The following is a 14,352-nucleotide window of genomic DNA, read 5'->3' as shown; positions in this document are numbered from 1 at the left end:
AGCTCTGTGCTAAGACTAAAACTACAATAAAACTACAACCCATAGAGGAATTAATAATTTGAAGATTACATAGCATTCTTATTTTGAAGTAGCTGATGGGCATTTACAGATTTTTTCTTTTGAAATTGTGGTAAAATCACACATAAACTTTACACCATAAATATTTTTAAGTATACAGTACATTTGCACAGCTTTTTTTTCCCCCCAAGATTTTATTTATTTGAGAAAGAGCACGAGCAGGGAGAGGGACAGTGGGAGAGGGAGAATCAGGCTCTGCACTGAGCAGGGAGCCTGATGTGGGGCCCAATCCCAGGACCCTGGGATCATGACCTGAGCCAAAGACAGATGCTTAACTGACTGAGCCACCCAGGCGCCCCTGCACTATCATTGTTTCATAAGAATTTCATATTTCATTAGTGTAAATGACATTTCCATAATGGAAATAACATTTCCAGTCTCTATACTAGCTGAATTTATAATCTCTAGTGAATTAACAAGCAAAAAGTTCTCAACATAGTAGAGAAAATTTGTTATGCACATGTCTTCTAACTGCTTTCTTTTTTTTACATTTCTGGATCTTTCAGAAAAGCCATTTAGTTTTGGTGTATGGTTCAGAATCCCAGTAAGGCTACTGAACATGATTAAAACAAGGGAGGATCAAGAATATAATGGTAGGGGCGCCTGGGTAGCGCAGTCGTTAAAGCGTCTGCCTTCGGCTCAGGGCGTGATCCCGGCGTTCCGGGATCGAGTCCCACATCAGGCTCCTCTGCTGGGAGCCTGCTTCTTCCTCTCCCACTCCCCCTGCTTGTGTTCCCTCTCTCGCTGGCTGTCTCTGTCAAATAAATAAATAAAATCTTTAAAAAAAAAATATAATGGTAGATCAGAATATCACATATTTTATATAACATACACACACACATCCATATCATAACTTACAAACCTTATAAAGAAAGCATTTAACATTTTATAATTTAAAGTACTTTCATAGTCATTTTTCAAATAAACATCATCCTTACCTAAAGGGCAGAACGCACAGTGTCAAATCACATGAATGAGGAGTAAGCAGAGAAAGTATCCACTGGATTATTCAACTCAAGATAATTAGCTTAACTTGTGAGAAAAACACTGTTACTGTCAAATTCACCACCTTTATTCTTTCTTTTAATGAATTCTTTGCTGAATGAATACGAAAATGCTCTCCTTCTTGATCTTTTATGATAATGGATTTCCCATCTTTCCCATAATAAATCCTTAAAAAAAAACCCGCCAGAAATCCTTTTTTCCCTCTCTACCTTCCATGGCACAGTCCTGTTCTTCTTATCTTTAGAAGGCTCATTCAGGGAGGATGGGGGTATGGGGTAACTGGGTGATGGGCGTTAAGGAGGGCATGTGATGTAATGAGCACTGGGTGTTATATGCAACTGATGGAATCACTGAACTCTACCTCTGAAACTAATAATACACTACATGTTAATTAACTGAATTTAAATAAAAAAATAAAGGAAGCCTCGTTCATGTTCATAGTTTCAATTGTAACCCCCTCTTCATGATACCCCACCTGAATTTTCATACCTCAAAACACACAAAACAGTAAGCTTTATGTGGATAAAAGAACTAAAATATAACAGAGTGCTGAGATGAAAGAGATTTTAAAAATCAATTTTAAAAAATTTCTGCTAGAGAGCACTCATTTAGAGGTTGTTGAAAATTTCTGATTTCTAGAGTTGAAAGCACTGAAATATATTCGATTCGTTTCAATTATCAAGATAAGCCCTTTACGTAAAAAGTAAAACATGGTTCTATTCATTGTGTCTGGAAAACAAAACTGTAAACTTATCAAAATCTGAAAGCAGATGCTGCAAACTAAGATATGGAGTTGTTGACTTACAGCATAAATTGCCAGTATCTTTTTTTTTTTTTTTTAAGATTTTTTATTTATTTGACAGAGAGAGAGAGGGAACACAAGCAGGGGGAGTGGGAGAGGAAGAAGCAGGCTCCCAGTGGAAGAGCCTGACGTGGGGCTCCATACCAGAACTCCGGGATCACGCCCCGAGCCGAAGGCAGACACTTAACGACTGAGCCACCCAGGCGTCCCAATTGCCAGTATCTTTAGCCACATAATGCCATTCACTGTAAGACTAGAGAATTCTCCCCCTTCTAAATATAGACCTAGATTGGAAAGCTTCTTCCCTCACAGGGTGAGATTTAATGTTTAATAGTCACTGGCAAGTGTAGTAGCATGACCGATTTAACTAGTTATGGAGGTCAGACCATCCATCCCCTGTGAATGGAGACGGGTTTTCACTTGAAAACTATTCACACTATAAATCATGCCAGGTCAGGAAGGAGTAAGCCTTGGAGGCAGGAGAGAGGATCCTCCCTACTTTTTGGGACCAAGAATGTGAAGTGCTACTGCTCTTCTGCAGCAGCAGGTGAAGGCTCCTGGAGATCCGCACTGCGGGGCGAGTGGAGGTAAACTGCACTCAACAAAGGAGAACAGGTAGGATCTAACAGGGAGTTAGCCAGGGACCCCAACGTTCAGGTTGTGGCCTGTGAACTCAAGCATAATCCCTTCCGGTGACATTACAAGGCTTACTTGGCAATATACTTTTATCTTCTCCTAAGTACTTGGCTTTGTTACACAACATGTTTGTTGTTGTGAGAACTGAGAGAGTGGGCTCTGCACGTACGTACATGCTGTGAACAAAAGGGTACAGGATTAAAAAGCAGCTTGAAATGAATTATGAGACTCTGCTCTAGGGAATGTGGACGACTCTGGAGCAGGACCAGGTGTGATATGGATGGTGTACAGACTCAAGTATTAACTAGGAAGATCTTACAGAATTTGTAAACAACGCTGATGATTCCTAGAAACTGTTTAGAAGAGAAGAAGCCACGTTTTAAAAATATTTTATAAAAACCCATTACTTGTTTTTAAAAACAGTCCTTCAGTTTCCTTTGGGCTACATGAGCCTTACATAGACATAAAATTGAATCTTACAGATCTTTGAGCTTTCCCCACAAATATTTACAAAACCTTGCATACGAAGACAGGAAAGACATTTTAGGTAGCTCCATTTAACTAAATCTTTATGTGGGTTACTTTTAAATATATACGGAAACACCCACTGAATAATATATTTTAATGTTTCTTCAGTATTTATGCATTTATCACCTCATTCATTAGATGCATGAATATGTACGGTTCATATTCTCATAAAGTCGGCAGCATTGTATCTGAGGGTTTTTTTTTTTTTTTTTTTAACACAACGGAAGGCAACACAACACAAGGCAACACAATGGAAAGGACAAATGTGATACCCATAGTAACAAAAATGATGTAAGACAACCAATGTAATTATGTAAAGGTAAATATTCAGATTTCAATTCTATGTGATTAAAAGACTAACGACTTACACAATAAGCAGTGTATACAGTGGAAAGAACATGACATTTGAATCAAACACACGTGGGTTCAAATTCTGTAAGTGTTGTACAGAATACGGAACAACTTACTACTCAAACTCTAGGATCCTTCATTTATAAAATTTAAACTATTACCTATCTCGTTAGACCACTGTGAAAAAGAGAGGAACTAACCAATGAGATGGTAGCTATATTATGGCAATTTCATAGACAATGCAATATCATATAAAGAAACAGTAATGTTAGCATATCAAGGAATGCAAATTTAAGCAATTTTAAAGACATATGATATTCCCAAACATTAAACCAATGAAATATTAAAGCACCAAAAATAATGTTAGATGTGAATGCCTAAAGGAGGTGGAACTATGGGGAAGTGAGTATATTCATATTCTAGTGGTGATACTCCAAATTAACTCATTAATTTATGACAGCTTTTGGATAGCATATAGTAAGAATTATATAAATGTTCAAATAGTTTGTACAGATAATTCTTCTTCCCGAGAGTACACCTTAAGGGTTAAAAAAAAAAGGGAGTCTACATAGTTGTTTTAGTGGTGCGATTTTTAATAGCAAAACATTGGTAATAATTTGAATGATGAACCACAGAAGGATGGCAAACTAGGGCATATCAACCTATGGAAGATAACAGAACTCCTAAAAATGGTGAGCTTGTGGACCACACTGATACATAAAAGTGTGTATATATAAAAAGAAGAAAAAAAAAGACCAAAAAAGGAAAAAAAAGTATATATATAAAACATCTGTGAGTAAAAAAAAATCAGTGCACAACACAGACTAGGCCAGCAGCTATGACTCCTAAAACCGTGTGTGTATGTACAAGAAGTGAATTAACACTCATGTGGTAAGGCAGAATTTACCAGTTGGCATGCTGATACAGGACGTACTAAAACACTGATTCCCTTAGCCCATAGGACAGTTGACTAGACAGACTGGGGAAGCAGTTGTCTCTGGCCAGGAAAACGATCTAGAAGAGGAAGTACTGATGTAAAGTTCACTGGTTCTTTTTTACTGTAAATTTGCTTATGTTACTAAAACCCACAAATTAGATCTCCATTCTTGGGTCTCCATCAGACATTTCCACTTTGAAATCTCCATGTCATTTAGAACTCACTGGCCTCAAATTAAAATCGTAGTTTTGACCTCCAAACTAGCCAGACCCCATACTTTCATTCTCTGACAACAGCATAACCACCGCTCATCAGTGCCACGGACCCAGTCAGCACGTGCACATCTATGTGTGTATGCTAATGGTTCACCATCCCAGTTTTCCTTCAGAATACATCATGCCTTTCTTCTCACTGTCACCATCCTACCTTACTCCCTCATTATGGCTACCATGTACAGAGATCTAGGAAAGTTTCTAAACTATGCTGAATACTTTTTTTTTTTTTAAGATTTTATTATTTGACAAGAGAGACAGCCAGCGAGAGAGGGAACACAAGCAGGGGGAGTGGGAGAGGAAGAAGCAGGCTCCCAGCGAGGAGCCCGATGTGGGGCTTGATCCCAGAACGCCGGGATCACGCCCTGAGCTGAAGGCAGACGCTTAACGACTGCGCCACCCAGGCGCCCCTATGCTGAATACTTTATGAACATTGTCTCATAAAATCCTCACCCCAGTCCCCCGTAAAGAAGGTATTATTATTATTATTATTTTTTTTAAAGATTTTATTTATTTATTTGACAGAGATAGAGACAGCCAGCGAGAGAGGGAACACAAGCAGGGGGAGTGGGAGAGGAAGAAGCAGGCTCATAGCGGAGGGGCCTGATGTGGGGCTCGATCCCAGAACACCGGGATCATGCCCTGAGCCGAAGGCAGGCGCTTAACCGCTGTGCCACCCAGGCTCCCCAGAAGGTATTATTTTTATGAGAGGGGTTAAATAACTTTCTTCAGGTCTCCTACGTAGTAAGAGGATTTAAACCTGGGTATGGTAAGACCCTAAATCTTATTCTTTTTCAGTTACTCTACGTAGCCCATGTGATGGGCTGAATGCCTGTGTCTCCCCAAAATTAATAGTTGAAGCCCTAGCTCCCAATGTAATGGTTATTTGGAGGTAGAGCCTTTGGGAGGCCAATCGGTTTATATTAGGGTGTAAGGGTAGGGACTACATGATGGAATTAGTGTCCCTACAGGAAGAGGAACAGAGAGCTCTTTCTCCACAAGCATGCACTAAGGAAAGGGCATGTGAACACAAAGGGAGAAAGTGGCTGTCTATAAGCCAGGACGTGGGTTCTCACCAGACATCAAATACTTGTATCTTGACCTTGGACTTCCCAGCCTCCAGAACTGTGAGAAATAAATTTCTGCTGTTTAAGCCACCAGGATTATGGTATTTTGCCATAACAGTCCAAGAAGATTAAGACAGCCCATCAATTGGTTTTATATAGCCATGTGCAACTTCAGGAGAGGAAATCAAAGAGCTTATTTAACTTTTCCCTCCAAATGAAGTGTCATCTATTCTAAAGCCTGTGCTTTTAGTGAAGTCAGTTTAGTATAGTACCTATTGAGGCAGTCGTCCACACAGCCCTTCCCGGTGTCATCTTCTGGCTTCTTACAGTTACAGGTGGTGGCCTCGTACCCAGAAAGGGGCTTGACATCAACATAGACATCTTGAGAGAAGATAGCAAAGAATAATTTGTGAACACAGAGGATAATTTTTTAAGTGCTAGGCTAAGAAGAACATTGATGGTATGAAGGCAGAAAAAAATAGCTCCCAAGTTACTCACTTGAACGGATTTTTTTATACAGTGGGACATCTGGCTTTTTGTATAGCTAGAAGAAAAAAAAAAAGAAAAATCTTGATATAGCATTTAACTTCAAATGCCAGACAACAGCATCAATCACTAAAAATATAAAATTATCTACATGCTCTGCTTGTACGGGAATATTTATAAGACTTTCTGGATTGGATACATTTGAGGGAAATTCTTGGTGTGATCACTTTTTACCCTGAAATAAAAAGTGACTTACTAGATCAGGGTGAGAGAGAAACAGACTCAACAACAGAAAAAACGTGAAATAGCTTCCTGAGAACCATTCTCAATCATGTGCATGCTGTGGACAGACTTAAACGAAAATCACACTGCGGAACAAAGTTATACTTTTGGATACATTAAGACTCAATTTGCCTCTATGAAAAGAAAGGAAAACACTGACAGGGCTTGTTGAGATGGTCTGCGTAGTATACGAAATTAAAAAGATGAGTACCCTGGCCTTTTCAGAGTGGGTATTCTAGAAAAACACATTTCACATTTTAATTAAGGCAATTAATTTAGTGAATACAGGGGAGAGGGAAGGCAGGGAATGAAGCTCTCCTATTGCAATTAAGAATGCATTCAGAAAAAAAAAAGAAGAAAAAAGGAAGGTATTTCAAGAGAGGTGATTAGCTGGCCAGTGTTTTACCCTAAGAGACAGCACAAACAAAAGCAGCACCGTGGTCTAAGTGAGGGTGTATCAACCTGCAAGAAAACCCCCACCACCATTTTTCAGTGGGGATAGTCAGAGCACTGTCTCCTTCACGGTCATGAATTCAGAGACAGATATCTAACATACTGATCCTCTCAGAATTCAAGAGAGGCCACCAAGAGAAGAGAAAGTAGAGGGGAATGTTTACTGCTTTTGGCTTTCCAACATTGAACTTTGGTGGAATTTTGGCAAAGGTCAGGAGCCTATTCACCTCATCTGCAGGACAACTTCTATTTCCTGACGCTTGTTCTCAACATGAGGCCTGGGGCTACAGCTAACTACAAACATTACTGGGGGAAACTTTTCAATTAGGGAAGCAGCGAAGAAAAACAGCAGTTTCCTATTTTTAGTTCCCAACATAAAGATCTTTTAAAAGTATACGAGTGTTAAACATTTTCCCTGTTTCCTGTGGTAGAAGAATCTCCTTTGTATATGAAAAATAAATTCCAAACTGATGGGAAGGAGCCAACAAAAATAAAGCCTGAAATTTTTTAGTGCTGCTGGCAGTACATCTAAATTCTCCTGGGACCTGCATCAAACAGGATTCTTACAGAACAGAGCTCTGCTACCAAAATAAAAGTCCAGACTAATAACAGAAGGTTGCTTAGAGAAGCAGGAACTCACTGCTATTCTGAAGTATGAGTAAAGGCAAATAGGTCACATTAGATATGGATGCAAATTCATTTTTCTTAGTTTCTAACCTTCACAGGGACAGTTCTCTATACTTTTAAAGATGAGAGCACAGAGCATAGAGCGTAACAAGGAGGCAGAGAGAGACTTGCAATCCCCTCCACCCATCCATAAGAGCGAAACCTGGTAAGATAAGATAGGCTCCTCCTACCTGATTGTGTTTCCACTGCCAAAGGATGTCATAGGGAAGCTGGAAGTCAATTCTCTTTTGCCTCAGATACTTTCCTGAAACAAAAAAATACTATCAATTTCACTATCTATTCATACAAAGGGTCAAACACCCACAAGATCTAATATGCACTGACTAGAAAAATAAAGATTTAATTTTTAATTTTATGGATATTTCTGTCACCAATTTTTAATTTTAGCTACTCTTTTCCATCATGCTCCAGGTGGTAAATGCTAAAGATATGTTTTAATATAGCCTATATAAAACAACTAACATAGCAAACTTACTATAAAAAGATACACAGGTCATTATGAAGCCAACTAAAAACTAAGAATTGTTTGATTATTGAAATTATTAACTAGAGCATCTGGCAGCTGTTCTTCTACATTATTATACATAATGTCAGGTTGTCTGTAAAAACGGGAAGTATAAGAATTTTCTAAAATAGGAGTCCCTGAATTTAAATAACTCAAGATTATTTACATTCAAATTCATGATCTGTTAACAACCCCCCTCCCCAGTAGCACTACCAGTAAAAGTCAAAGCCCTTTTCTACCTTAGAGAGGCTGCTTCAATTTCCTTACTCTCTGACCTTTCTGCCCTTTAGGTGACACTTCCTGCAGGAAGCTAAACCTGTTATGTGTGTATTCATCCTATCACTGTCTCTATCCCAGCAGTTCTCAATGCTCTGCTAATCCTAGGGGATCCAAAGGGTAAAGACTGTCTTTTTTTTTTTTTTTTTTAAGATTTTATTTATTTATTTGACAGAGAGAGACAGCCAGCGAGAGAGGGAACATAAGCAGGGGGAGTGGGAGAGGAAGAAGCAGGCTCATAGCGGAGGAGCCTGATGTGGGGCTCGATCCCAGAACGCCAGGATCACGCCCTGAGCCGAAGGCAGACGCTTAACCGCTGTGCCACCCAGGCGCCCCTAAAGATTGTCTTAATACTACTAAGTACTATATATCTACTACTATACTAATACTACTAAGATGTTATATGACGTTTTCACTACGCTGACATTTGTATTAATGGTGTAAAAGCAATGGTGGATAGGACTGCTGGCATCTTAGTAGGAATCAAGGCAAGCAGCAGGAAACTGTTCTAGAAGAATGAAACGAACAGAAATGAACCACGCCAGCATCATACAAGCATTAAACATTAAGAATGCTTTTGATGAAGTTATAAAAAGTGTATTAAATCTTGACCCACAAGTCAGAAATGTTAATATTCTGCAAGGCACAATGGAGTATGCGCAGAGCACTTGCGCTGCACCCTTGGTGGCTGTGTCCAGGAAATACGCATGTGCAGACAGAAAGGCGAGCTGGGCCAGCTTCTTCCATGGAATATACCAACTGTACTTGAAAGAATAACTGACAAAGTACGGTTATTCGGACTTAGGAAGTGAAAATGAGTGAAGTGAGCTTGTTACTTCAACAAACAACTGAACGTATCTGTTTTCAGTGATAAAATTTGAGTTTGAAGTGAATACTGGAATTTTGGAAAACTTGTATCCACTACCATGAGAATCTTTAGTTTTCCAACACTTAAATTTTCCTCATGAAATAAGTGGGAAGACTGACAAATGAGAATGGTTTTGGATGCACACAGGGAATGGAAGAGCAACACAATTCAGTGAATCAGACTTTCTTAATGACCAACACACAAAGTGATAAAAATCACACATGGGTAAAAATCCATTTAAATTCTGAGAGAGATCAATAGACTTTAATGTAACAGAATACAAAAAGTTAATTGATTTCATACTCCACATTGCAACTCACCTTTAAGGAACTATTACATTTATATTTTTGCTAGAGTGTCAAAGAAGAATTATCTGCAATTATTAAAATATTCCTATCTTTTTATAACTTATTAGCTGCGTGAGGAGAGATTTCTTCATGTACTTAAACCAAAGTAATATCATAATAGATTGAACGCAAAAATAGATTAGAAAATCCAGTTCTTATATTAAGCTAGACATCAAAGAGATTTGCAAAAATGTAAAATAAAGACTTTTCTCATGAATTTTTTCTTTGGAAAAGTTATTTCTCATAAAAATATGCTATTTATGTTAACATATAATATGTATTGAGTTTATTTGACAAATCTGAGTATTCAGCAGCATGGATTACAAGTGTATCATGGAAGAAATAATTTGTGGAGTTAATGTAATATAAAAAGATTTTGTGGTTACAGTTGGTAGAAGACCAGAGTCTACTTGTTGATAGGGAAGCAAAGCTGAATGTGTAACTACAGAGTCTACAATGAAAAAGTGGAAACGTAAAGTTTATCAAAGGTAAGCAAACTCTGGTACATCCAAATAATGAGATATGCAGCTAGAGAAATAAAATGAGGTCTATATTTACTCATATGGAAACACTTTCCAAGTTGCAAAAATAAATAAATAAACAAACAAACAAACAAATAAATAAATAATACAGGGGCGCCTGAGTGGCTCAGTCGTTAAGTGTCTGCCTTCAGCTCAGGGCATGATCCCAAGGTTCTGGGATCAAGCCCCACATCAGGCTCCTCCGCTGGGAGCCTGCTTCTTCCTCTCCCACTCCCCCTGCTTGTGTTCCCTCTCTCACTGGCCGTCTCTCTGTCAAATAAATAAATAAAATATTTAAAAAAAATACAGCATGGGCTCATTCAAAAAAAATACTTTGTAACATTAAAGAGCTATATGTGGCAGGGACAGCCTGGGAAAGGGCATGAGGGCACTTTCTGGGCAAGGCTGCTGTTCTTTTCTTTCTTTCTCTCTCCCTTTCTCCCTTCCTTCCTTTCTTTTTAAGATTCTTTATTTGGGAGAGAGTGAAAGAGAGAGAGAGCTCAAGCAGGGTGAGGGGTGGAGAGAGAAGCAGGCTCCCCGCTGAGCAAGGAGCCCAACACAGGGCTGGATCCCAGGACCCCGGGATCATGACCTGAGCTGAAGGCAGACACTCAACCGACTGAACCACCCAGGCGCCCCGAGGACTCTGTTCTTGAGGATGAGCTGGGTTATGCAGGTATATGAAAAAAAAAAAAAAAAACACAGCAAACGTGGATTTAAGATTTATGCATTTCAGGGGGGTCTGGGTGGCTGAGCGCGTTGAACAACTGACTCTTGATTTTGACTCAGGTCACGATCTCAGGGTTGTGAAGCTGCGAGTCTCTCACTGGCTCCATGGGGTCCTCTTGAGATTCTCTACCCCTCCCTCTGCCCCTCCCCTTGCACGTGCTCAACCTCTGTCTCTCGCTCAAATGGATAAATAAATCTTAAAAAGATTGGGGGCCTGGGTGGCTTAGTCGGTTGGGTGGCCGACTCTTTGTTTTGGTTAGGTCGTGATCTCAGTGTCATGGGATCGAGCCCTGCATCGGGCTCTGCACTTAGTGAGAAGTCTGCTTGAGATTCTCCTTCCCCCTCTGCTCCTCCCCCTGCTCTCTCTAAAAATAAATAAATACATCTTAAAAAAAAAGATATATGGATTTTATTGACAGTAAATACACCTCAAAAGAAACATCTGTAAACAAACACTGAGACCTTGGTTCTGATATGTACACTGAAGTATTTGGGGGCGGGTGTATCACTGTCTGCAATTTACTTTGGAGTGCACCCAGAAACAAGATGAATTAACGTATGGATAGATAAATACACAATAAATCAAGGTCAAATGTTAGTGACAAAATGTAAGCGATGGGATATTGCACATTCACTGTAGAGTTTTTTCAATTTTTTGCTTATTTTTTAATTTTTAAATTTTTAAAAATAGGTTCTACGCCCAGTGTGGAGCCCAACCCCGGGCTTGCACTCACGACCCTGAGATCGAGACCTGATCTGAGATCAAGAGTAGGCTGCTGAACTGACTGAGCCACCCAGGTGCCCCATAATTTTTTGTTTATTGAAAAATTTTATAGTAAATTGCTGGAAGACATACTTTTTTTTTTTTGGTTTGATAACTTATTATTTTATTTTATTTTTTATTTTATTTTTTTAATTTTTTAAAATTATATTATGTTAGTCACCATACAGTACATCCCTGGTTTCGATGCAAAGTTCGATGATTCATTAGTTGCGTATAACACCCAGTGCACCATGCAATACGTGCCCTCCTTGATACCCATCACCGGTCCATCCCATTCCCCTGCTCCCCTCCCCTCTGAGGCCCCCAGTTTGTTTCTCAGAGTCCATTGTCTCTCATGCTTCAGTCCCCCTTCTGATTACCCCCCCTTTCTTTATCCCTTTCTTCCCCTACCGATCATCCTAGTTCTTATGTTCTATAGATGAGAGAAATCATATGATAATTGGGAAGAAAGACATACATATAAAGGAAAAAAGTTTGAAAGGGTATATACTAAATTATTATATCTCTGGGAAAGGGGAGCTTTATCTTTTAATTCATACCCTTTTCTATTACAACAACTGCTTTGCAAGTATGTATTCACTGTTTCTTAGTAACAATGCAAATACAGTTTTTTAAAAAGTCAAAATTGGTCCTCAGAAGATAGGATAAACCTCTTAATGTAAAGGGTTAACTCCTTTTTTTTGCCCGCAACATCTAATGTATTTTCTGTAGAAGGTATAAAAGAGTGAAGGAGAAGCCAGTAAGTTATGAATTTTTTTTAAAAAGCATACTTTCTCGATGGGGCGCCTGGGTGGTTCAGTCTGTTAAGTGTCTGCCCTTGGCTCAGGTCATGATCTCAGGGTCCTCGGACCGAGTCCCGCATTGGGCTCCCTGCTCAGTGGGGAGCCTGTTTATCCATCCCTCTGCCTGCTGCTCCCCCTACTTGTGCTCACTCTCCCTCTCTCAAATAAATAAATAAAATCTTTAAAAAAAAATTAAAAAAAAATAAAACAATACTTTCTTGGGGTAGCTGGGTGCTCAGGCAGTTTAGTGCTCAGGGTCATGATCTCATGGGTCATGAGGTGCAGCCCCAAGTCGGGCTCTGCACTCAGTGGGAGTCTGCCTGGATATTCTTTCCCTCTGCCCCCTCCCCTGGGCGCTCTCTCTCCAAAATAAATTAATAAATCTTTTTTTTAAAAAAGAATACTTTCTCTTTTTAAGAAAGCACCTTGATCTACCTCAACTAACCAAAGATAAAATTTTTCCCACAATCCAACATCTTGAATTTTGCTACCAATGAGTCTCCATAGATGTATTAAAAAGAGAGAACAGACCCCGAATGGAGTCACTTGTGCTAAGCCAAATCACCAAACTAGGCCTTATTATATCTAACCTAATAGCAGTTTAAACCTTCTCCAGAAACAGTCTTAACCAGTCAGCACCAATGACCCTTTTCCAAATCCCCCAAAAGATGATAAGCTAACCCTTCCTTATCTTTTCACACTTCTGTCCAGAAAAGCCTTCCCTTTTGCACAGCTCTTCAGAACAACTTTCCACTTGGTGGACGGGATGCACCGTGGAATGAAGCCAAGTGACTTTTAAGTTCATTTGGTTGAAATGCTGGTGGTTAATAGCTGTTCCGGTGCCTTTCCTGGCATTATTTGTGTTCCTGTACTGTAATTCACATCCTAAGAGCCAGGGGATGAAATGATGGCTCATTCTTTCCTTTCCTTTAAGATTTCTAAAACCAGAGACAGTTCGGATTCATTTCTAAGAAGTAAGACCTATCTGAAGAGATTTTCTTAATCAAATTCTGCTGGAGAGAATACCTCAGCGGAATCTATTCAGGAACATCTCATTTAAAAAAGAAAAAAAAAAAGATTCTTTAGCTAGTCCCCATTTTTAAAATCACTATATCCATGTGAAAATAAGATGAAATCATATCTTTTGCGGATTTTTCTTATTGTGTGTTAATGCCTTGAGATCTCAAGTGCTGCCACTTCTCTCTAGGGAAGGAGCAAAGAAATCCTTCACTTTTCTCTTTAAAAGAAAACTGAATTTGTGCAATAAAGTCATTTTAAAGAGGACAGACACTACAGAGGCTCTAAAGCCTGTATTGACCTTGAAATCGAAAAGGGGGAAGTCATGATTTTCTTTCACAAAATCAATCCTAACATGAACAGGAAATGAATAGAGGACTCGGAGGCAGAACATCTCCACAAACACACTCCACTGTTAATTAGGTAGCTAGGAACTCAAAGGTGAGGGAGGTACTCAACAGAAAGGAGAAAGGTAACAATCTCCTTTTCCAGAAGACATCTTAAACTCTGACAAAACTTTGGCCTTTTTTTTTTTTCTTAAACAAGAATAAAGTGATTGACTTCAGATAAAGCTCAGCTTGTTTATATATGATCTGAGGACTGGGTTAGAATATCACTCTACAAACAGATAACAATGACTCATTTTGTCTTTGTTATTCTGTGTAAATTGTCCGGGAATCCCCCCTAAAATCCTGTGGTACTATCTCACTGAAAGGAGCAGTGGATCAATGAAATGTGTGCCGTCAAGGAGGTTACAAGTAATGATCAAGGATACTTACAGGAAACTAGAAAACTGCCTGATCAAAAGTAGGTATTGAAGAAGTATTTTCCGAATGAATGAATGCAAACACGTATTCCACGGCATAAGCTTTGAGATATGGCCCAACTGTTCTTATTCATTCATGCATTCATTCATTTAATTATTTATTTAAGATTTTT

At 39.1% G+C, this 14,352-nt stretch overlaps 1 protein-coding gene across 9 annotated transcripts in view; it reads right to left on the bottom strand.

The window, feature by feature from the left end:
- Positions 1 to 14,352, bottom strand: part of ASH1L (ASH1 like histone lysine methyltransferase) — a 173,606-nt gene that overhangs the window by 29,467 nt on the left and 129,787 nt on the right. For all 9 annotated transcript variants that reach the window (XM_057315003.1, XM_057314999.1, XM_048225436.2 and 6 more), the window contains 3 exons: positions 7,755 to 7,828; positions 6,175 to 6,220; positions 5,949 to 6,057 (listed from right to left, as the gene is read on the bottom strand). In XM_057315003.1, the coding sequence (XP_057170986.1) occupies positions 5,949 to 6,057; positions 6,175 to 6,220; positions 7,755 to 7,828 (229 nt within the window). The remainder of the gene's footprint in view (positions 1 to 5,948; positions 6,058 to 6,174; positions 6,221 to 7,754; positions 7,829 to 14,352) is intronic.

The sequence above is a fragment of the Ursus arctos genome, unplaced genomic scaffold (genome assembly GCF_023065955.2).
Source record: "Ursus arctos isolate Adak ecotype North America unplaced genomic scaffold, UrsArc2.0 scaffold_2, whole genome shotgun sequence".
Taxonomy (NCBI): Eukaryota; Metazoa; Chordata; class Mammalia; order Carnivora; family Ursidae; genus Ursus; species Ursus arctos.
Note: the sequence above shows the minus strand (reverse complement) of the source record. Positions and strands in the feature narration are given on the sequence as shown.